At 38.0% G+C, this 25,699-nt stretch overlaps 1 protein-coding gene across 3 annotated transcripts in view; it reads right to left on the reverse strand.

The window, feature by feature from the left end:
* The window catches only part of DOCK11 (dedicator of cytokinesis 11), a 212,089-nt gene that overhangs the window by 7,551 nt on the left and 178,839 nt on the right, over window positions 1-25,699 (reverse strand). For 2 of the 3 annotated variants that reach the window (XM_086388268.1, XM_086388269.1), the window contains 7 exons: window positions 19,662-19,768; window positions 12,034-12,156; window positions 8,887-9,000; window positions 8,210-8,356; window positions 1,493-1,703; window positions 937-1,127; window positions 399-499 (listed from right to left, as the gene is read on the reverse strand). In XM_086388268.1, coding sequence (XP_086244394.1) covers window positions 399-499; window positions 937-1,127; window positions 1,493-1,703; window positions 8,210-8,356; window positions 8,887-9,000; window positions 12,034-12,156; window positions 19,662-19,768 — 994 coding nt within the window. The remainder of the gene's footprint in view (window positions 1-398; window positions 500-936; window positions 1,128-1,492; window positions 1,704-8,209; window positions 8,357-8,886; window positions 9,001-12,033; window positions 12,157-19,661; window positions 19,769-25,699) is intronic. The other variant, XM_086388270.1, reaches the window with a different exon arrangement.

Here is a 25,699-nt window from a genome sequence, read left to right on the forward strand (position 1 = left end):
ATCCAAGTGGAACTAAGGATACAGGATAGAAGCAAACCTATCCAACCTTTCCTAGCCTAAATGGTCTGGAAAAGCTGTGACATGAGCTCAATCAGGCAAAGGAGGAAATCACATAATGAATGTGGGCTTGTGTTTGTGTCACAATATCCACAGCAATGAAGTCGTTGTCATATTTAACGCCTTGGGTCACTAGGATACTGTTACAGTTCTGCAGCAAGAAAGAGATCACACATTTCCTGACTACCTAAAATACCACTAGAAGGTAACTTAAACGTTATAAAAGGGAACAGATAATTTTTTTAGAAGGACATTATTTGGTGAATATTTTGATTTCACTTAAGAAGACAATGGAGTAAAAGAAAACTAGAGGTCTGATCTGAAAACTACAAAGCACTTACCTAAACATGTCTTTCAACTCATTTACTTTTTTGGCTGGATACTTGCTAGCTTGACTGTCATTTAAGAAAGCCCTTGCATATGCTAACGGACCTGCATTTACCTAAATTACAAAAGGAGAAAAATGAGGGTTGTTAGGATGTAATCAAAAAGTAATTTTTTCATTTCTCTTTTTAAAAAGAATACAATATACAAAAATCCATACCTGAGAAACATATTTACTATTCTTACTATAAATTTATTTGAAAAAGATTAAAGCAAATCATCTGCCAAAATTATACTCTAACAAGTTACTTAACAATTTCTGCTATCTAAATATAGGGCTTAGCTATAGTCAGAGGGATTTATGTTAAAGCTATCTGACATAACAAAAAATTTACAGAAACTGAACATAATGTCTTTATTAAATTAATAAATAATGTAGAGATTTTTGCACCCAGTCAGAGTATAAGACAATTATAATTAGTGTTTGTTCTGTGCCCTTATGAAAGCAAGAGGAACAACAAGAAACATTTAATACATGGTTAGCAACCAACATACCTGCACTGAAACACAGCCCTGCAATTTAAGTTGGAGCTGAATCATGTCCACATCAGCAGAGGAGCAAAGCTTTTGCAGCTCTGCAGTTTTATCTTTTATTTCATCAGTGGCAACATCAATTGGCTTTAAATGAATCTGCTGTTCATAGTTTATAGCAATCCTCTTCTTCACATATGGAAACGAGTTTGAAGCTATTACAGATTAAGATTGACAGATGAGTTTTTAAGACAGCACATCAAATAGCCAAACTAAAACAAAAATCTATTGTGCTTAATTCTCCCCATATTTAATCTGGAAAAATCCCTTAGAGACCAAATATTGCCTTATTACTTCAGGACTGAAGGAGAAATTCTCTGTGAGACGACTGAGACTAATCATGAATTACATATGGGAAAGGAATGGTTTATAACATAGCCATGTTTGTGTAAGTGAGTGACTGAACAGAAGGACAATAAATGATTAAAATTTTAGTTACATTTTCCTGCTGACCAGCTGCTGCTTGTATGTATCAAAAAAGATCATGTCAAACAAAGAAGTTATGCCAAGTCCTACTTACTAGTCAAGATTGTACGGCGTTTGCACTGTTCCTCTATACAGCCTTGCTTTTTGCCTGACAATGTATAAGGAGCCTCAAAAACAAATCTGTTGATATTATGGTTTCTTTCAAACTCAGTTTTTCTTTCTGTGAGTTCTTTATCATCAAAGTAGGGCTTCACATAAGTGACTTGGATATGAGCATATTTGGGATCAAGCTCTTTGACATTTACCTGGAAAGTAAGAAAGTTTTGTGTTTTATTAAACAGGAGGGAAAATGGGGTACAGGTAAGCTACTAACCCCTCTGAGATCAACTGTGGAACAGTGTCATTGAATACACTGCGAGATGAATATACACTTGGAAGAGGTCTTTGCTCTTTCTTCAAGGATTGTTTCCTTCTGATTATTAAGAAGTTACAGAAGCTATTTGGAGATTACAGAAATGTAGACAGAAAAAACTGCAATGCTACCACTCAGCAATGACCATCATTCACATTCTCATATATTTCCTTGTAATCTTTTTTTCTATGCATATATATTTATTTACAAACTGGAGATCATGCTGAGCATTGCTTTATCATTTGCTTTTTTGAAATGTTTATTTAGTTTTATTTGCTTTTATGTTACATTCAACTTCTTTTTTAATTTTTATTTATTTTTATTTTTTTAATATAAATTTATTTATTTTAATTGGAGGCTAATTACTTTAAATATTGTATTGGTTTTGCCACACATTGACTTGAATCCAGCACGGGTGTACATGTGCTCCCCATATATTAAAATGGCTAACTGCACATTTGAATTCCACCTCAAAAAATACCTATTACAGAGAGGATTCTCAGAAGATGGCAGAGCACCAGACGTCTATCTTCTTATAGAGACAATAGTTACACCGTCATTACCTATCTGATGGAACAATTTTGGATCTCTGGAGTCTGTTGAAGACTTGCAACTTCCAGGGGAAGACTTGGACAGAAAATTGCCTTAAATTTGATTTTGTTCAATTTTAACTGTGGGCACAATGGCAGCCACCCATACCTCATCCCTCAAGTACTATGGCAGATAGCTGTGTGCATATTCCTAGAGCAGCTTGTAGGAGCCAGGATGAACAAAGACCCTGTCTTCCAAATATTGTGAATCTGTGCTATGACTGCTGATTGCTGCTTCTGGTCACAGGGGGACAGTCAAAGAGGCTGTGGCCATTTTTATACCACCTCTTCCCTTTGTTGCAATGCCCTCCCCCTCTGCCTAAAGTGACTTTCAGGGGATTTAACAGACCAGCACCTTTCCTCTCTCTTTCATTTTCCTCTCCATCCCCTCTTAGGAGCCAGACATCCAATACTAGACTGTTCAAAGGTAACTGCATAAATGAGGGTGACTAGAAAGTCACTGCGCATGCTCAGGGGAAGGCACAGGCTCAGAAAAGACTTGAGAAGATCCCAAATTTACACCTCAGGTGGATTCTTGGGACAGACACAGCTTACAACAATTAAAAACAACAACAAAACCCAGGAAACTCTGGGACAGGGAGAGAATCTGATTTTCAGAGAGATCACAATATTAAATACAAATGTCCAGTTTTCAACACCAAAAAAAATTGCAAGGCATACAAAGAAATAGGACAGTATGGCCCATTCAAAAAAGAAAAATAAACCAATAGACATTATCACTGAAAAAAAAGTGATAGCAGATCTCCTAGAAAAAGACATTAAAACAGCAGTATTCATGATCAAAGAACTGTGGAAAAAGTCAAGAAAACTATTTATCAACAAATGTCAATATCAATAAATAGCTAGAAAATCTAAAAGGAAATCAAAAAACCTTTTTTTCAGAGGTGAACAATACAATAACTGAAATGAAAAGTCACCAGAGGGAATTAAAGGTAAACTGCAGCAGGTGTAAGAAATAGTGAGCCTACTTGAAGATAAGATCAATGATCCATCAGAGGAACACAAAGGAAAAAAATTAAAGACGAACAGAGGCTACAGAACCTGTGGAACATTATCCAGCAGGTGAACATACACACTACGGGAGTACTTGAAGCAGAAAAGTGAGAGAAAGGGGCAGGGAGACTATCTGAAGAAATAATGGGTCAACTCTCAAATCTGATGAAAGACACAAAGCTCAACAAACTCCAAGCAGGGTAACTCTAAGAGACCCACGGTGAGACACATTAAAATCAAATGTCAAAAGCCAAAGCCAAAGAGAGAATTTTGAAACAATCAAGAGACAAATGGCACGTCACATACAAGGAATCCTGAATAAGATGGTCAGATTTCCCATCAGAAACTTAGGAGTCCAGAAGGCAGTGGACTGCTATATTCAAAGTGCTAAAAAAAAATCTATTAATCAAGAATCCTATATCTGACAAAACTAGTGGAGGTGATGGAATTCCAGTTGAGCTATTTCAAATCCTGAAAGATGATGCTGTGAAAGTGCTGCACTCAATATGCCAGCACATTTGGAAAACTCAGCAGTGGCCACGGGACTGGAAAAGGTCAATTTTCGTTCCTATCCCAAAGAAAGGCAGTGCCAAAGAATGCTCAAACTACAGCACAATTGCACTCATCTCACATGCTACTAAAGTAATGCTTAAAATTCCCCATGCCAGGCTTCAGCAATACGGGAACCGTGAACTTCCAGATGTTCAAGCTGGTTTTAGAAAAGGCAGAGGAACCAGAGATCAAACTGCTGCCAACATTTGCTGGATCATCGAAAAAGCAAGAGAGTTCCAGAAAAACATCTCTTTCTGCTTTATTGACTGTGCGAAAGCGTTTGACTGTGTGGATCACAATAAACTGGAAAATTCTTAAAGAGATGGGAATACCAGAGCACCTGACCTACCTCCTGAGAAATCTGTATGCAGGTCAGGAAGCAACAGTTAGAACTGGACATGGAATAACAGACTGGTTCCAAATAGGAAAAGGAGTACATCAAGGCTGTATATTGTCACCCTGCTTATTTAACTTATATGCAGAGTACATCATGAGAAACGCTGGGCTGGAGGAAGTACAAGCTGGAATCAAGACTGGCAGGAGAAATATCAATAACCTCAGATAGGCAGATGACACCACCCTTATGGCAGGAAGTGAACTAAAGAGCCTCTTGATGAAAGTGAAAGAGGAGAGTGAAAAAGTTGGCTTAAAGCTCAACATTCAGAAAACGAAGATCATGGCATTTGGTCCCATCACTTCCTGGCAAATAGATGGGGAAACAGTGGAAACAGTGGCTGACTTTATTTTTCTGGGGCTCCAAAATCACTGCAGATGGTGACTGCAGCCATGAAATTAAAAGACTCTTACTCCTTAGAAGGAAAGTTATGACCAACCTAGACACCATATTAAAAAGCAGAGACATTGCCAACAAAGGTCCGTCCAGTCAATGCTATGGTTTTTCCAGTAGTTTTGTATGGATGTGACAGTTGGACTATAAAGAGAGCTGAGCGCCGAAGAATTGATGCTTTTGAACTGTGGTGTTGGAGAAGACTCTTGAGAGTCCCTTGGACTTCGAGGAGATACAACCAGTCCATCCTAAAGGAGATTAGTCCTGGGTGATCATTGGAAGGACTGATGTTGAAGCTGAAACTCCAATCCTTTGGCCACCTCATGCAAAGAGCTGACTCATTGGAAAAGACCCTGATGCTGGGAAGATTGAGGGCAGGAGGAGAAGGGGACGACAGAGGATGAGATGGTTGGATGGCATAACCAACTCGATGGACATGGGTTTGGGTGAACTCCGGGAGTTGGTGATGGACAGGGAGGCCTGGCGTGCTGCGGTTCATGGTGTCACAAAAGAGTCGGACACGACTGAGAGGCTGAACTGAACAGAACTGATATCTGGCAAAACTGTCCTCAAAAGTGAGGAAAAATTAAGGCACTCCCAGATAAAGAAAAGCTGAAGGAGGTTGTCACCACTAGACCTGCCCCATGTGAAATGCCACAGGGAGTCCTGCTGGTCACAATGAAAGAACATCAGACAGGAATTCAAACCTGTATGAAGGTCTCAGTAAAGATAAATACATGGGTAATTATAAAATCTAGTATTAACATAACAATAGTAACAATTCGTTTTTATTTCTCCATGATGTAAAAGATTAATACATTATAAAATTATTACTATAGGGGACTTTCCTGGTGGTGCAGTGGTTAAGGATCCTTCATCCAGTGCAGGGGAGAATACACTGCATTAACAGAATGAAGGAAAAAACACACACACACACACACACACAATCATCTAAATCAATACAGAAAACACATTCGATTATAAAATTCAATACCCTTTCATAATGAAAACACTCAACAAATTAGGAATAGAAAGAAATGACTACAATCCTATGAAGGGCCACTGTGAAAAACCCACAGCAAAGACCATATTCAATGCTGTGACAAGAGATAGAAACTTTCTTAGTAGCTTTTAAAACTTTTCCAAAAAGCCTATATTCAAAACTTCTTTATTTTTTTTCCCATTAAATATCTAGATTTCTCCAGAGAAACTTAAGAAATAGTTGAAGCTAATTATCTAAATAACACAAAGCATAGAAGAAAAATAAAAAGAGATCAAGACGGATTTTAATGTTATAAAAATGAACTAAGTATATGGTAAAACATTAAAAAAGTACACTTGAAAAGTAAAAAATGGTTTTTTTCTCCATAAGACTCTAGACTCTCTCCTTTGAGATACCATGGTTAACACTTGTATCATTCCATCTATGGCCGATTCATATTGATGTATGGCAAAAACCATCACAATACTGTTAAGTAATTATCCTCCAATTAAAATAAATAAATTTATATAAAAAAGAATATATTTTGACTGGATTACATACAAACTTATAAATATTTTAAGTAGTTTAGTTAGATCCTTTATGAAGGCAGTACCACGTCCTTAACAGTATGGACATTAGATTGTTTTGAGTTTTGTGCTATATAAACTTAAGAGCAATAAACATCTTAAACATATATCTTTATGTGTCTACATCTACAAGATAAAATCTTAAACGTGAAATTATTGGGTCCAGGAAACGTACATTTAAAATACTGGAAAATATTGCCCACGATTCTTTAAACTGTTTGTGCCCTTAGGCAGATTTTACTCTTTGGCAAGTAAAAGAGTGTTTCAAATTTTTAATTCCACACATTAAGAAAGAAGAAGGATTTTGAAAGTAGCAACTGCTTCTTTTATCTGTTGCCTATGAAGAGTGAGTAAAATATTGTGTTTACAAAGAGGGTCAGGAGTCCAGCTGCCTGATGGTGGTTTGTTATTAGTGCCTGTTGGCCAGGTTTTCAGAGGCAGCATAAAGTAGAAAACTGCATGTTTTTCTGCAAGCCTGGCTTTCTAATAACTTTCCATTTATAGTATCAGTAGTGTGGTAGCAAGCCTAAAACTTGCTGGCTACAAAAGAGAAAATTTTCTGTTGTCTTAATTCAATAAAACAACACAGAAGACTGAGACTGATAAGAAGCAGAGAGGTTTTGCCAAATATTAATGAATTCTGGACCTGTCAGTATACATTTTAAATATCTAAGATATTCAAGATACAATCATCTCCATAAGATACAGCTAAATGTACAACGTGAAGAGATCATTTTCATGGGGGAAAATGAAGTGTCTTTACCATCGCCAAGGGCCTTTCACTCTGGCAATGCTGCCTGTTAGCTATCGAGTGTTTTGCAGAGCACCATGCACATCACAGTCACTCGGTACGTATTTCTGGGGCCTGCAGATCTTGCACCGTGTTAAAGGGCTTTCCTACCGTAAAAATCAGCTCTCATCCTGAACATGCCCATGGTGACTAAGGACAATCAGTCATTCCCATTGTGCTCTTCTGCAATTCTGTCTATAAGGAACTATGCGTTTCTAAGAAACAGCCTCTCGTGCTGGAACCTTTCTCATCCTTGCCTTGGCAGGGTCTAGTGGGATGGATCATCTTTAGATCAAGGCATCTCTCCTAAACCTACATCACTGCAAATATAGCTACTGAACTAAGGCTATCTTAAGAGTGAAATGTGTGTCATAAGATGATTTTTTTTTTAAATCTCATTTATTTTTATTTTTGGCTCCACTTGATCTTCTTTGCTGTGGCTTGCGGACTTTCTCAGGTTGCAATGAGCAGTGAGTACTGTCTAGGTGTGGTGTGTGGGGTTTAGAGCGCCAGTGCAGTGGCTGTGGAGCACAGGTTTAGTTTCCCCACAGCATGTGGAATCCTCCTGGACCAGGGATCGCACCTGTGTCTCCTGCGTTGGCAGGCAGACTTTTACCCATTGGACCACTAGGGATGTCCCACCTAAGATGATTTATTCATACAGTATGAAATTGACAATCACGAGGCACAATAGCAGTAACAATAATGGCTAACATTGGTTGAGCATGCTAGCTTCTATGCTGTTATTGAAGGCATTTTTATGCATCAAGAACTCAATCACTTTGCATACCTTAACTAATTTAATCCCAACAACAACTCTATGAGGAAGGCACTACTATTAAGTTCATTTTACTAACGAGAACGATGAGGCACAGAGAGGTAAAGTAGATTCCCCATGGTTACACAGCTAGCAAGTGGCAGAGAATGGAGATCTGAATCCTTCTCTCCGATTCCAAAGCCCCTGTCCTTTCTTTCGGGATCTGGAAAGACTCTATTTCCCATGCCTCTCCTCTACCAGCTAAAAAAGGAAAAAGCCAGAAGCAATGTGCCACATTTGGAACTAATAAATAATGATTTCAAAATGCAGGGCATGTTACCTTGTCTGAATCCTGAATTATTTTGACATTCTCTGTACCAAATTTTTCACCATAAAGTTTAACAAGTCTCAGGGAAATCTCTGAGAGGCCGGTGAGCTTTGGCTCTTTATAGATGTACTCCTTTCCATCCTCTTCTTCAAAAAAAGACTATTATAAAGTTAAACATACAATAATTTATAAGTATTATGAGCAAATATAGCATTTAAAGAACATCCACTAAGTAATCAGCAACAATGTATTTGAAATAGATTTTAAACAATGGTACTAAAAGCCACACGCATATATTATAGCTGAAATAAATGAGAATGTTCAAACTCATAGTCATATGAGCACATCATTGGCCTGAATGTTTTTACACTAGATTTTTTATCACTTGCATACTTACCTGACTTTTATTTGAAAACTTTCAGTACTGCGTATTAAATAAACATTTAAGAAGCCTGACTGAAAATGAAACTGAAGGAAACTTCAAATCTTATATGCTGTCCTCTGACCTAGTGGATTTAGATCTGGAGACCAAAGTGAACATTACACTGAGAAAGTGTCACACCTGCTCTTGTGACAGGTGCTTTATCTAGACAGAATCCTAGGGCCAGTAACTGCTGCTATGGTACTCTAATAACTCAAAGGTGAATGTTTAAAAAGGAAAACAACTTCATGAACTAAAGAATACTTACTTGACCATAAAAGGCAACTCTGAAGAAAGTGCCTAAAAGTCTTTTCTTTGTGTGCATAACCTCCAAAATTTTTGTGTAAGCTCCATGAAGAGTTCTGTAAACTTGAGTAAGCTTCTGAAAATACGAGAATAAACAAATTAGCTTTATCTTTTGGTTAGTTATGAAATGTCTACAATAAATGCATAAGGGGAAAAAATCAATACTATTTCCTTTCCAAAATGGTTTTGGTGGGGTCATTCGCACTCCCTTCTCCCATGGTCACAGAAAAAATGCCTTAACAACTTTAGGTGAGAGGGTAGAGCTTAAAATGGTCAAATAACACTGTAATTCTAAATATCATGCTTCATGTCATTCATATCTCAATAGTAGTATATACATTAAAAGTACTGTGTTATTGACTACTTTTTTCCTTATGTCTGAATTATTGTAACTGAAAAAGAAGCAAAATGCTTTGCTAGAGCCCTAAGGTAGACAGATGTGAGTAAACAATCATGCAAATACTTTAGGAGAGGAAAGTAAAATGAAGACACAAAAATAACAGTATAAGCCAGAGAGAGGAATGCTTTTATAACAAGTTCACAGACACTTCCAAAGAATATATTCTTCTACACACTCAGAAAAAGGGAATGTACTATGCAAAGAACATTATCTAGAATGTGAAAAGACAACATACAGAACAGGAAAAAATATTTGCAAGTCACATATCTGATGTTTTCTTATCCAAAACATATAAGGAACTCTCATAGTTCAGCAACCAACTGACAAACAACCCAATTTAAAAGTGAGCAAAGGACTTGAATAGACATCTTTCCAGAGACTATATAAAAACGGCCAACAAAGACATGAAAAGCTGTTCAAAACTGTAGTCATTAAGGAAACAGAAAGCCAAAATCAATGTGACACCATTTCACATTCACTAGGTTCTAATGAGAACCCCAAAACACAAGTGCCAATCAGAAGTGCTGGTGGGAAGGTAAAAGGGACAACAATTTGGTGGTTCCTCAGAAGTTATAAATGGAATTACTATGTAACCCAGCAATTCCCCTCTTAGGTATCTATCCAAGATAAACAAAAACATGCCCACACAGAAACTTACTCATAACTGTTTACAACAGCACTCTTTATAATAGCCAAAATCTGGAAACAACCCAAACATACAAACAAATTTTGGCGTAGCCATACCATGGAATATCATTCAGCCATTAAAAAGGAATGAAGTTCTGATATAGGTTACAACTTGAATGAACCTCTAAATATTATGCTAAGTAAAAGAAGCCACACACAACAGGTCACATCTTGTATTCATCTTTTTTATGACACATCCAGAACAGGCAAATCCATAGACGGAAAGCAGATTAGTGGTCACCAGTGGGGTGCGGGAGGGGGTGAAGAGTGATTCCTTGAAGGAGATGGAGTTTTTCCTGGGATGAGAAAAACGTTTTGAACATAGAGAGAGGTGGTGGGAGCAAAATACGAAGAATGCGCTAAATGCCACTGAACTGCAAACTAGAAAACGGTTCACTGTATGCTGGTGAATTTCATTTCAATTCTAAAAGGGGAGCCGGGAAGCAGATGTTCTTTCTTTCACATTCTTTCCATACTATTTTCTGCAGTTGAAGTCAATTTGAGGGAAGTTTTCCTTCCTTAATGGCTGCTCTGGCTGACACTTTTTAGCCCACCCCATAAAGAACACTGAAAAGTTACTTTATCCCACCCAGGATGCTTCTGAATCTATTCAGACCCTTGCCTCTCTACAAGGAAATAGGAGTAGTTCCCCAATAGAACATATTGTTTCCTTTAATGTGTAGGGAATATACATATTTTTTCCCTATTAGTCCATTGAGTAGCAATATGTTCTCTGGGTTTCTAATAACCTGGTCTTCAACTTAAGTGTAAGACAGTAGGTACTTTGGCACTTTTACAAAGGTTCTTAGGATGCAATGCTTTGACAGAAAGAGCAATGCTGATTCTTGTCTTGTCTCATAGGCTATCCTTTGTCATCTATATAACATAGATTTAATTACTTAACTCTCACTTTTTAATATAATCATTTGGGCTGCACTGTGATTTTTTAGGCATGTCCCCGTATACAGCAAAAGCAGGGCAAAGAGTAGGAAGACCCAGAACCCAGGAAGAAAGAGTGAGTTTGATAAGAGCCAATTTGGAGAAGAGATTAGAACACTACACAGATGACATTAAATGTATGTTTTCACTCTGGGACACTTCAACAATGAAAGGCTACTTGTTATATATGTTTAAGGATAGACTGCTTTGCTTTTAAAAATGGCTTGAGTCCTAAGCATCCCTTTCCAGCATAGCAGGGACAGAAAATTATGCTATGGACTCAGATTCTTGAATATAAAAAGTCCTGTTGAGTGCTGGTGGCAATAGCTATACTATGATTTTTTTACTAATTGTCCTTGATCAAAGATTTATGTGGCAGACAAAACTGGAAAAGCTCCTCATAAAAGGGTAATTCCTAGTAACTTATTATCCCCCCAGTATCATCTGTTAGCAACTTCAGCCTCACCATCAAATTGAAAAGAAGTGATTCACACCTATATCTCTTCCCTGACCACATGGAAATCCAGTAACTTTTGTGTGTGTGTGTGAAGGACAACATGGATTGTTCTCTGCCATGAGTGGAGAAGGGAAGATTGCTGGATAAAACCGCTGTGAGAAAAACTGGCATAATGCTAATTTTAATTTACATTTTAAACATTGCATCCTTAATTTCATTTGGAAAATTTAAATGAATATAAGGTAGGACTCGGAGCAGGCGATGGCACCCCACTCCAGTACTCTTGCCTGGAAAATCCCACAGACGGAGGAGCCTGGTGGGCTGCAGTCCATGGGGTTGCTCAGAGTCGGACAGGACTGAGCAACTTCACTTTCACTTTTCACCTTCATGCATTGGAGAAGGAAATGGCAACCCACTCGTGTTCTTGCCTGGAGAATCCCAGGGATGGGGGAGCCTGGTGGGCTGCAGTCTCTGGGGTCGCACAGAGTCGGACACGACTGAAGCGACTTAGCAGCAGCAGCAAGGTAGGACTGGCATTTTAGGACTTTTCAGAATTTTTTAAGGATAGGAATTTAAGACCAAAATAAAACATATACGTGAATGATGCAAATGTTTCAGTTGCTTACCTCAAACTCTCGACGTTTCTCATAAATTGGAATGATCAACTTGGAAATTTCAGAAATTACTTCATAACGCTCTGCTTTCCATAAGCCATCCACACATTGTTCTAGCAATTCCAGCAAAACTTCCTGCATTGAGAAAAAAATGCAATCAAGAATTAGAGATATGTGAGCTCTGCGCAAATATAGTTTGAACTATTTCAAAGGAATAAAAAACAGAATGTACTAAATTTAAGGAAATGCACAGGAGTACAGTTGTGTAACTATATATTCTAAATGACATGCTTGAAATACTTGAAATTGAAACCACATTCTTAAAATTTGAAATTAATATTGACAATAGAAAACTACTATTTACTTTGTTTAGCACGTAATAAAGATGTTAACCAAACTTACATAATGTAACATGTTCAGAAGTACTTTTAAAAGGGGATAAGAGACACTGATGTATAGAACAGTCTTATGGACTCTGTGGGAGAGGGAGAGGGTGGGAAGATTTGGGAGAATGGCAATGAAACATGTAAAATATCATGTAGGAAACGAGTTGCCAGTCCAGGTTCGATGCATGATGCTGGATGCTTGGGGCTGGTGCACTGGGACGGCCCAGAGGGATGGTATGGGGAGGGAGGAGGGAGGAGGGTTCGGGATGGGGAACACATGTATACCTGTGGCGGATTCATTTTGATATTTGGCAAAACTAATACAATTATGTAAAGTTTAAAAATAAAATAAAATTAGAAAAAAAAATAAATAAAAGGGGATATGGTTTTCCAAACTGAGGATATTTAAATGTCTAACAGGGTAAATTCCACTAAGCCTACAAATGTCCATGATTTTTGCTTTCTACTAAAATTATATTTATATGCAGTTAATAGAGTCTTAAGGTAATTTCACAATTTTCAAGCTGCTGCATCAGTTACATCGGGGTTTATTAAAATGATGTGATTTTGGTCAACAATGCTTCCTTCCTAACTGTTGGTTTGAAAACCAGTGAGAATGATAGTATAATACCTCACGATAGAGATCTCTGACTTTGCCATAATAACAGCTACTATAAAACAACCATCATAGCATGTTCTCAACAATGAAAAGATGATGCCGATTATTCATGCTATCCATATGTCTTAACAGTTTGTTTCTATCTTAAAGAGATGAATTTCAGTCCTATAAAACTGACTGCTACAACAGCTCTTAATGTATGTCCTCTAGTCAATTCTGAATTTATCTTGTTTCTAAAAAACCTCTTTTCCTTGTGTTTCCCACCTAGCCAGTGGGTCATATCCTACAGACTAGAAAATTAAAAGCAATTTTGACTTTACTCTTTATTATAGGTTGAACTGTGTCGCTCACAAAGATAAGCTGAAGCCCTAACTCCCAGTGCCTCAGAATGTAACCTTATTTGGAAATAGGGTCACTGGAGATAATGAGTGAAGGTGACATCACACTTCACAGGGATTTACTGGGTGAGGCTTACTCCAAAAGGACAGAGACGAACAGGGAGAACATCATGTGACTACAGAGGCAGAGACTGGAGTAACGTAGCTACGAGCCAAGAAAGACAAGACCAACAGCCACCAGCAGAGCTAGGAGGAGGCAAGGAAGGCTGCTACCCAGAGTCTCAAAGGAAACATGACCATACTGACACCTCGATGTCAGACCTCTGGACTCTAGAACTGTGAGACAATAAAGTTCTATTGTCTTAAATTACCCAGTTTGTGTACGTTGTTATGGCAACTCTAGGAAACTAATACGCTCTCAATCTTGACTCATCTTCTAATCAGTTCATCGCCAAGTTCTGCCACTTTTACTTCCTAAATATTTCTCAAATCTGACCCTTCCTCTCCATTTCTACTCTCATTGCTAAGATTCAGGACATCATTATTGTTTTCTAACAGATCCTCCTGCCTCCAGCCTTGGCACTTTCAAATCTATCCTCCACAAATCTGCCAGAGGGTTTCGATTAAAATACAAACCAGACTACATCCCTCTTCCCTTGTAATCTCATGGCTCCCCATCATTTGCAGAACTAAGGACAAATTCCTTCATTTGGCACACAAGGTTTGCAGCGATCTGGCTGATATTTTATAAAATCATTGCTCCTCAAGCGAGCCTTGTAGCTAATGCTCCAGCAGTGATGAACTACTATTAGTTTCTCTGAAGCCCCACGGTGTTGGCTTAACTTTGTGCCTTTGTCCATTCTGTACCCTCGTGTCCTTTAATCCCTTTCACGTAGTTAACCCTGTAAGAAAAGTTAGATTTCACCTCTTCCAGGATCCTTCTCCTGATTAACACAGAGTAGCGACACGAGGCCTATTTTTCTTACTATGATACCACATTGGGTGGATATTTATCACTATACTTGCCCGTTATATATGTATCTGACTTTACAAGTAGGCTGTGACTCTTTAAATGTAGGGGAAATATATTTATTATATTGTTTTTTTCAGTCACTAGCAGGGTGGTAGTAAATAGATGTGCATTAAATGTTGCTACTTGAATAATCTATATATTAACATTTAATAGTTAAATTTTCCAATAAAAGTTGAAAGGAGGAACTTAGGGGAAATCACAAAAAAATCTATTAAAAACTAGTAATGTTCGTCCCAGGAATGTAAAGTTGGTTTACAATTAGGAAAAAATCCAATGTAAACAGAAAGAGGCATGAAAACAGAATAAAAGAGAAAAAACGTGATGTCTAGCAATAGTTGCAGAAAAAGACTTTGAAAAAATTCAATATCCCTTCGCAATGTTAAAAAAGAATCCACCTAGAACAGGGAATCGAAGAGATTGTTCTCAATCTGATAAAGAACATTTATTAAAAACCTGCAGGCTGAACACTCTTCTCCTCAATTTGGGAACAAGTCAAACTGCCTGCTCTTATCATTTCTATTCAACATTATGCTGAAGGTGCTAGCCAGTGTAATGAGGCAGGAGAGAAAGAAAGAGAGAAGGGAAAGAGATGAGGAAATGTGACACTATCTTTCTGTGCAGATGACATGATGGTGTATGTAGAAAATCCTAAGGAATATACAAACTACTAAAACAAGTAAGAGGATTTAGGAAGGTTGCAGATCATAAGAGCAACATATAGAATCACTGTATTTATGTAGAGTAGCAACAACAAATTGAAAAATAAGATTAAAAAACCAAACAATACTATTTCCAGTAGCATCAGAACATCCATTATCTAACAAAATTTCCAGGAAAGGGCTTCTACTCTGAAAAAGCACAAAATATTGCTGGGTGAAATTAAAAACCTAAACAAGACTTGATTGAAAGACTCAGTATTGTTCAAGCTATCCATTCTCCACGCAGTGATATATAAATGTAACAAAATCTTGACAAAGCTTCCAGCAGGCTATTTTGAGGAAAGAGAAAAGATGTTCTGAAATTCTATATGGAAATCAAAGGATACAGAATAGCCAAAGTGACTTTGAAAAAGAACAAAGTTGAAGGACTAAGACTATATTATTCCATAACTTACAAACTTGCAGCATTCAAGACAGTGTGATATTGGTATCAACATGGTCAAATAGATCAGTGGCACAAAACAGAGTCGAGAAATAGATCACAAACATATAAAGAACTGAAATTTAGCTAAGGTGCCAAAGCAATTCAGCAGGGGTGAAAGAAGTTTTATTTCTCCCCAAATGGTGTGGACTATGTAAAATACCTGTCTACAAAAAATGAATCTTGACTTCTATCTCATCATATACTCAAAAATGAATTCTAAAGAGACTGTAGACCCAAACATAAAACTCAGGAACAAAGTTCATAGCAGAACATATCAGGCAATATCTTCACAGTCTCGAGGTAAGGAAGGATTTCTCAGACCAAACGTACACACACAGACACACACACACATAAATAAACCATTAAAAAAGAGTAAATTGGACTTTATCAAAACCAAAAGTTTCCGCTCAAGAAAAGACTTAGTGAAGAAAATACATAAACGAATCAAACAGTGGTAAATAATCTGCAGCACATATATCTGATGATGGACTTATATCCAGAATATGGAAATAACTCCCATAAATCAACAACAAAAAGAATAATGCACTTTCTAAAATGGGCAAAAGAATTGAACAAACATTCCACAAAAGATAAATGACAGACAAAGACTGCATGAAAAATGCTCAACACCATTAGTCATTAGAGAAATACAAATGAAAAACACAGTGAGACCATTTCATGTCTAATAGGATGGCAAAAATACAAAAAGATTAGCAACAGCTAATGTTGGTGAGGAAGTGAAGCAGCTGGAACTCTCATCCATTGTTGGTGGGATATAAAATGGTCCAACCACTTTTAAAAACTCTTGACAATTTCATATAACGTTACATATAAAACTTCCCTAGATGTATGGATGTATCTCCAAAAATTTCTGCCAACCAAAAGAGGCAAATACAAAGGTAGATACGGAATGATTTCATTTTTATGACACCAAATACTGTTAAAACTAATCTACATCAGATATTGGGACTGGGCAAACTGACTGGAAATGGGCTCAATAGAACTCTCTGGGGGTAATGCACATGTTCTACTTTTTTGTTTCTCATAGTAATGTGTTATCATGGTGTTATACGGGTGTAGACAACTGTCAAAATTCATCAAGTTGTCCACCTAATATGTGTGCATTTTATTGTATGTTAATTTTTCTTTAAAACTATTTCAAATCAAAAGTCAGAAATGCAGTGTTAAAAACAAATTAAATTATTAATGGGTTAATTCACCTACATAAAGAAGCCACTAAATGAACACTAGTTTGTATCTTTCATTTCAATAAAACCTGTAAGTCAGTGGCAGTTATTTTCCATTGGCTAGGGCATGAGGAAGAAGCCGTATTATATAAACTGAAACATTAAATGGCACTATGGAGAATATGATTCTATCTGTATACCTAAAATGAAAGGCACATATAAATTATTACTGTAGAACACAAAGCAGTTGTAACAAATGTGTTTGCATAGGAAACTGATTATAGTTCTTGACCAATAAGAAATATTACTACTTTCCCTTGGAGTACAAAAAAGGGTCAGGCTTAAGGCCACTTCTATGACTAAGCTGAAGCTACTGTTTGGAAAAAAGGACGTAACTGCAGTTGTGCTAATCCACTTATCTCCCATGAACTCCCTGGAATCTACCTGCTGTGAGCCCACACAAACTGGAGATCTTACATGAAAACATCTAAGTCTAATTAAAACCCAAAAAATGAATTAATTTACCCCATGCTTCACAGTCAAGCAATGAACTGGGATTAAAATTCAAGTATCTGACTCTCTGCTATGATTAGTTAATCCACAAACACGTTTTAAACATCAACTCTTCTAAGTTCTGGGAGTAAAAGCCAAGTTTACTATCCAGTTGGTCAGTGATAAAGCCGGACATTTATGTAGCACCTAATGACTTACAAAGAACCTTCATGTTTATTGTGAAGTGACCAGGATAGTATTATTATCTTTATTTTATTTCACTTAAGAAATATTTATTGATTTCATACTATGTGCTAATCATTTGGGGCTTCCCTGGTGGTGCAGACGCTGAAGAATCTGCCTGTAATGCAGGAGACCCAGGTTTGATCCCTGGGTTGGGAAGAGGCCCTGGAGAAGGAAATGGCAACCCACTCCAGCATTTTTGATGCTAGAAGGGCTCCTATTGTTATGAATCTTTTTTCATTTTCATTGGAGGATAATTGCTTTACAATGTTGTGTTCATTTCTGCCACACAACATGAGTCAGTCATTAAGTGTGTGTGTGTGTGTGTGTATACCTTCTCTCTTGAGCCTCCCTCCTACCCCCAGATCCTAGCCCTCTAGGTCATCACGGAGCACCGGATTCAGCTCCCTGTGTATACAGCAACTTCCCACTAGCTATGTGTTTTATATACGGTCATGTACACGTTTTAATGCTACTCTCTCAGTTCATTCCACCCTCTTTCCGCTGACTGTGTCCACAAGTCCACTCTCTACATCCATGCCTCTAGTTATACTGCTGAGGAGAGACTCACAGAGAAGTAGTAGGCAAAAAAAAGAGGTAGGAGGTAAAGCTTCTAGGCATAGATCATTTTAGCTAAATGAACAAGAGCTAGCTTGAAATTGCTTATATGTAAAAAATCCAGTTCATAGAGTACAAAGTGTGTCTCTGTCACTTTAAATTGCTGCATTTTATGTTTCTTAATACAACCTTAAAAAAATTCATTTCTGTGGGCCTGCAAGCACTTCAGTCTCCCCCCTTTTGTTGTTTCTTTTTTTGGTCTTCACATTCCTTAAATGTGAACGTCACTGTGATTCAGTTCTTGGTTCTCTGGTCTTCACTTGCTATGTTATCTCCCATTATCAGTGTGCTTTGCTTCTCACACAGCTATGACTTCCAGATGTAGCTCCACAACCCTGATCTCTCTCCTTAGATTCAGTTCTTAATGCCTAATGACCTGATGTTGTTTCCATTTCAATAACCTTCCACTGATACTTCAAATTCAATACTCATCAAAAAATGGAGTTCATCACCTTCCCTGTAAAATTGTCCATCCATCATTATTCTATAAATATCCAAACCTGAAATCTCAATGCTACTTTTGACTCTTCTCCTACACAGCCAGCAAGTCTCCTCTTTTCCTCAGTGGTCCCTGAACCTGTCACAAGCTGGGTTTAGGCCTGGCTGCTTCACAACTGGACACTCAGGGCAGCCCACATTCCAGGCTCTGACCCCAGCCACCATCCATCGACCTCCAATACATTTCCCACATTACCACCAACTTAAACTTTCCTCCTGCTTCATTTCATCTTGTTATTATTCTGTTCAAAAACCTTTGACAGCAATTCAACATTCTAATCAATAAAGTCCAGACATTCAAAGCTTCTCAAATTCAGACCTCCACTACTACTCTTCCCTATGCGAACCCAATGGCTTAGCCAGAGTGATCCATTCACTGTGCCCCCTAAAATACGCCTTACACTTTCCCACCTCTTAACTTTTATCCCAGCTATTCTCCGCTGCTGCTGAAATGACTTCAGGGTATCCTCATTCTTTAAAGCTCTCTCTAGTCCTAACTCTCCTCAACCCAAAGGTATCTCTCACCTTTGACTCTGCCTATTGTCTGTATTATTCAAATGGCACTGTCTTGCCTTTCTCCATTTTGTGTAGGTGGGTTGTCTTTTTAGGTAAACTCTGGAGGTCAGGGATCAGCCGTATCTAATTATTTTATATCTCTTCTATCACCAAGTCCAAAGTCTTATTGAGTGAGTGACAACAGCAGCTGTTTACCATCCATATGAAGCTCAGAGCAGAAATTTTCCATCTTTAAAACACCTGGAAGCCTCCTCTCTTTAGCTGTTACATTGTTAACTCTATTTTTTATGGAGATGTGTTCTAAGTATGGTACCTGTGACCTGGTTACTGAAAGGTGATTGGATGATGATACATGGTACATTTCTAAAGCCAGACAGTAAGAACTGTTGCAGAGATAGGGCTCCACATTCCAAAAAGGCACATCTGATCCCTGGGTAGTTTTAATCCTTATAGTTCATCAACCCTTAGTTACCTTTCAAATTAAGTTAGCTGTAATAATTTCTTAACGTAAATATATTTAAAGAAGTTACATTTATCTAACTGACAATGCAGGCCCTGGAGTCTTACTTCACTATAATGGACATCCATCATTCCAGCATCCTCCTTCATCGCTCCTTCTTCATCTATGTTGGGAGTAATTTTCTTGAAGGCTGAACATCCATTAGGGAATAATTCTGTGTAAATAAAAAGCAGTGAAGTAAATTTACTTTTTAAAAGTGTTTTGTAAATGAAAGACAGACTTACATGCATTACCTATCCTTAAAAATAAACACATACTTCTGGTAAGGAACAAAGTCATAAGTGTAATTTTCTGTTACAAAAAAAACAAAAACAAAAACTTTTTTTTACCAATTCTATCTACTATATATCCTACCAGTCTTTTCCCCAAATGATGAGCTCAATATACTTACAAATAAGTTTCATTCTCTGACTATCTCTCATCTGCAATGCTTGGTATAGTAACAGTTTCCTGATATGATCTATTTATTGACTATGCCAAAGCTTTTGAATGTGTGGATCACAATAAACTGTGGAAAATTCTGAAAGAGATGGGAATACCAGACCACCTGACCTGCCTCTTGAGAAACCTGTATGCAGGTCAGGAAGCAACAGTTAGAACCAGACATGGAACAACAGACTGGTTCCAAATAGGAAAAGGAGTACGTCAAGGCTGTATATTGTCACCCTGTTGCTTTAACTTATATGCAGAGTACATCATGAGAAACACTGGGCTGGAGGAAGCACAAGCTGGAAGCAAGATTGCTGGGATGGCATCTGGTCTCATCACTTCATGGCAAATAGATGGGGAACCAGTGGCTGAGTTTATTTTTCGGGGCTCCAAAATCACTGCAGATGGTGATTGCAGCCATGAAATTAAAACACTCTTACTCCTTGGAAGGAAAGTTATGACCAACCTAGACAACATATTAAAAAGCAGAGACATTACTTTGTCAACAAAGGTCCATCAAGTCAATGCTATGGTTTTTCCAGTAGCCATTTATGGTGTGAGAGTTGGACTATAAAGAAAGCTGAGCACAGAAGAATTGATGCTTTTGAACTGTGCTGTTAGAGAAGACTCTTGAGAGTCCTCTGGACTGCAAGGAGATCCAACCAGTCCATCCTAAAGGAGATCAGTCCTGGGTGTTCATTGGAAGGACTGATGTTGAAGTTGAAACTCCAATACTCTGGCCACCTGATGTGAAGAGCTGACTCATTTGAAAGGACCCTGATGTTGCAAAAGATTGAAGGCAGGAGAAGGGGATAACAGAGGATGAGATGGTTAGATGGCATCACCGACTCAATGGACACGAGTTTGGGTAAACTCCGGGAGTTGGTGATGGACAGGGAGGCCTGGCGGATTGTGGTTCATGGGGTTGCAAAGAGTTGGACGTGTCTGAGCGACTGAACTGAACTGAATATGATCTAAAAATTAACACTTTGATCCTGTGTATGTTTATCGTCTGTCACCTAAACAAAGAGGGCATGTACTTTTCAGGTGAACACTGAACGAGCTTTTGTAAGCATCTCTAGTTCCTTGTTTTACTGGAGAATTGGAAAAGTGGCCTAGGACTTGTAAAGAGAGGCAGGAAATAAAATAGATGCCAAGGATGGGGAATCCTTAGAGAAATAGGATGGGGCACTGGAAGAACCAGAGCTTTTGGAATTAGACAGACCCAGTTTTATCATTAACTGTGTGATTTTAGACATGTTTATCTCTCTAGGACTGTATCTGTAAAACAGATAACCACTACTTATAAGAATTCAGTGAAAAGTAAAGTGTTTAGAGCAGTAAGGGGAGGGAGGAGGGAGGAGGGTTCAGGATGGGGAACGCGGGTATACCTGTGGCGGATTCATTTCGATATTTGGCAAAACTAATACAATATTGTAAAGTTTAAAAATAAAATAAAATTAAAAAAAAATACAACAACTGTTTAATAAATTTGTTTAACCAAAGCTACCAATAAGTAAACTAGGTTTCTGAAGATAACGTTAAATAATTGCTAGCACTTGGTATAGTGACTGCAGTTGGACCACTGGGAGGGTAAGTAGTGAGCCCCAGCTGAAAACTATTGCTGTAGGATTGTGGACCAAATTGTTACCATCAAACAAGAGTCTGGGGCTAGAAGGCCACATGGTTGCCGCACAGATTTTGCACTTAGGAACACGTCCAAACACTCTTGCTGTGGTTGAATTTACCCCTATATAAGTCGGTTGTCACTTTAAAGGAAAATTCAGTCTCCTAATAACAGAATCTGCTAGTTAGTAGAAAATCACTGGTCGCAAAGGGGACAAACAGCTACTGTTCTACAATCTAATAGTGATGATTAGAAATGATGATGTTCTCACGACTAAATATTTGGTAAGCTTCCTGGTGTTAGAGGCTGGAGAAGGAAGAAAGAAGGTTTAAGAAAGCCAAACCTCATATTGAGATTTCTCAGCATTCTGATGGAAAAAGGGTCATGTATCATGACTTGGTCTACGGGACACTCGTTGAGTAGCAGTGCATTGTGAGCAGTGCATTGAAATTTAGGAGAAAACATCCCACTTGATTCATAAAGTGAAGGGTTAGTTAGGCAGTTAAGGAAGAGGACCCCAAAACTTGAGAACAGGTAAAGAATGTAGTCCTTAACAAAGAAAAGACTCAACCCCCTGAAGGGCTCATGCAGCTACATCCATGACTGGGGGAAAAATTCTGTCTACTCTGAGGATATTATTATTTTAAATGATTCCCACATCCAGGGTTTCTAGAAAAGGCCGGGATTCAGGAGAGGATAAAAAGGGTCAAAGCATCTCAGGAAAGGGTCTTTCGGTGTGTATCTCAAGTACAGGGAGGGTAAATTATGGTTCCTGTCAGAAACAAACAGGTTAAGAGCTACTTTGGGACTCTCTGGTCTACATCATCTGGTGTAAAGACTACTCTTAAGGATTTTTTCAGCTTTAGAGTCCACTCTTCTTGCTAAATGCTAAATGCCTATATAAATATATATGTCCCTGTTTGTTTAAGTTATCAACACCCACCAAACTAATGATAAGAGGAGTCTTTTTTGTGGGTCTTCAAAATGCTTTTTTGTGGGATTTCCCTGGTGGCTCAGACGGTAAAGCGTCTGTCTACCATGCGGGAGACCTGGGTTTGAGCCCTGGGTTGGGAAGATCCCCTGAAGAAGGAAATGGCAATCCATTCCAGTACTATTGCCTGGAAAATCCCATGGACAGAGGAGCCTGGTAGGCTACAGTCTATGGGGTCGCAAAGAGTCAGACACGACTGAACAACTTCACTTTAAAAATGCTTGGGGAAAACTTTGATTCCCTTTAGTCTTGTTTCGTTTAGTCTTGTTTCAGATGAAACAAGTGACTAAATCTAGGCCAGTGTACATCTGTTTGAGGGCTCTTCTGTGGCCCTATGTAGCATTATGTCACATGGTCTTAAAGAGTCAGCTTTAAATCTTTCTGGCATGTGACCTGGATTCCTGATTCTGCCCTTCAGAGCTGTGGCTTCTGTTTTCCTGATGTTATCCTAGGGCAAGCAAGATGCAAACTGTCCAACTAGACCACTACCTTGAGCAGAAAGGTCCCGTGGACAAAGGGGAGGAGAGTCTGGAGGGTGGGAATGCTACCCTTGCTAAAATAAGACTGCTAGTTAGAAGAGGATTAGGAGATAAGCCTCAAGTGGAGGGCTAAAGGGGAAAGGCTGTAACTGGGAAGGAACTGAGGAAAGGAAAAGCTACGCAGAACGGAAGCTGTCAGATCCGGGTATAGAGACTTGGGAAAGCGACCAACATTACCCGATAAGGCATGACAAGAACAGACTCTATGGGAAAGGAAATTCCTTTGCCTGGGGTGATGGAGGAGCTCTACAGGCCTGAAGCTTTGCTGAATCTCGGATGCTCTGTGGTGGTGGAAGAATGCACACTTGATTCTTGTCTACCCTGGGAGAAAACAGCTGTGCACTGTGTCAGGAAGAGAAGAGGTGCAGGAGTCTAGTCTCCAGAGAATGACACCTAGAACATGTTGAGGTTTGCAGACAAAGTGAAGTAAGGAAATTTAGATCTGTTTTTTGATTGTGTATTTTTGGGACTGGGAGTAACTAACACCTCATATCACCGCTTAGAGGTAACTTAGAAAAAGGGAAGAAAGTGAGATCCTTGAGATCTCTGATACAAAGAGCAAGAGCTCTGGCTGAAAGAAGTTTGCGGGTGGGAGTGAGGCAGGGAGCACTGTACCTCTCTCTCCACTTTCCCGTTCCGTTCAGTGCCTGAAGCATGAAAAGCAGGATCTAGAAATGGCCCCTCTCTGGTCTTCTGTGGTCACTTCAGGATGCCAGGGGTACCAAGTCTTTGCTCACTCAGGAGACCACCCAATGGGACAAACTAATTTTTTTTTCTTAAAAACTCTAAACAGGAGAACATCTGTCTCCAATGCGTCAGCTGTAGTGTTTCATTCCATCTTGATGAAAAAGAAAGCTTTATGATGACTTCAAGAGAAATGGCATACAATGTTGAGAAAACTGAAAAATTTTGCTAATTGATATGTCAGAGATTTTGTCTTAATCATAAAAGGATATTTGACATAAATCAAAGGGTTCTACAATTGCTCTATTATTTTTGATAAATAACTTTGTCTTAAGTGTAAATGGAAATTTTTCTTTCAGTCCTGCACTCAAATGTACTTTTATTTACTCTTTGAATATCCAGGTCTTACCTAGGTTATGGATTTCTCAGACTGGAAGACAGGTTAACAGATTAAGATTTTAACTTGTGTTTTAACACTAGTGGTTTAGCTTGGCATGACTATCATACTTTAATCACAAAATTAACAAAATCAGGTGTTTCAGATCATTTGAATGAAAGAAGTGAAGGGAGGGAAACCCTAAGGCTTTTACTACTGCCACAATTTCAGAATAAGATGTTCTAGTTTAAGTGAGTAGAATTTTTCAGGCTTAAAAATGGATGGTACCTATAAATAAACATGTAAACTTCTCCTAAATTTAACATTACTTTTGTTAAAATGCAAAACATCTTTTCCTGTGCAGAGAAGGGCTCTTTGATTTCTACAAAGGATAAATTCTGAAACAAACAAACAAAAAAACCAACAACCCTTGAAGGTTTTGTAAAATAAGTATTTAAATGATCGGTTAAAACCACTGTTTTCACTTCTTGAAACATGTCACATTGTTTGCTGTTCAGACTGGCTGCCTCAAGCTAATGTCCAAAAAAATTCACAGCAAATTTATATATTTCAGTTCCTATTTTCTCCAATCCTATATAGTTATAATTCTAAAGCTTAAGAACTGATAATGGAGAGAAATAATTCTTGATTTTTGCTTAGCTTTAAGGTCTTTGCCCCTCTGAAAAATTTCTAAGGAAATACTTTAATATAGTTAACTATTTTCAGTATCGAATGGGTGTAGTTTTATACTTAGTAGACATAAAACTCTTATTTCAAATTTCTACTAATTGAAAAGATGAGATAATATTAACCTTATATATCTGAAAGACATACCTAAAACCTTAATTAGTTTTGTTTAGGGGTTTCATATTTGTTAGTTTATTTTTAACTGCAGGTGTGCAATTTCAGTATTTGTTTTTATGGCAATTTCACAGGCATACCAGTGATGTAAGGAAAAGAAGCTTCAAACAAGGCCTTCTTTTGATACTTAATTTTGTTCTCCACTTTAAAACCACATATGTACTAAAAAGAAAATACTAGAACATGTCAATTTCAAACATATGATTGTTGAAAAGAAATTCAGTACCAAACAGAAAGTGGTTAATTTAATATGCAAGGAAAATGGATCATTTTAGTTATGCCATTTTGTTTGTGAAGAAAAATACCTGGTTAACTATAGAAATTCTGGAATTAAAATATAAACCATGGTTGTGTTCTCATAGCCAAAACCAGAGTGATGTGACTTCCACAAGATGGTTTCATTTTCCAGTAATGTTACTCATTTGACTGCCTTCAAGGAAATACTGAGTTGGCCAAAAAGTTCTTTTGGGGTTTTCCATATGATGTTACAAGAAACCAAAATGGAGTTTTTGGCCAACCCAATAGCTTGGCAATTATGATCGATGGTAGGAGATGTCTTTGCAGTGCCCATTGTCAAT

The sequence above is a fragment of the Bos grunniens genome, chromosome X, assembly GCF_055505025.1.
Source record: "Bos grunniens cultivar Pamir isolate PY7600 chromosome X, Bosgru_T2T1.0, whole genome shotgun sequence".
Lineage (NCBI taxonomy): Eukaryota > Metazoa > Chordata > Mammalia > Artiodactyla > Bovidae > Bos > Bos grunniens.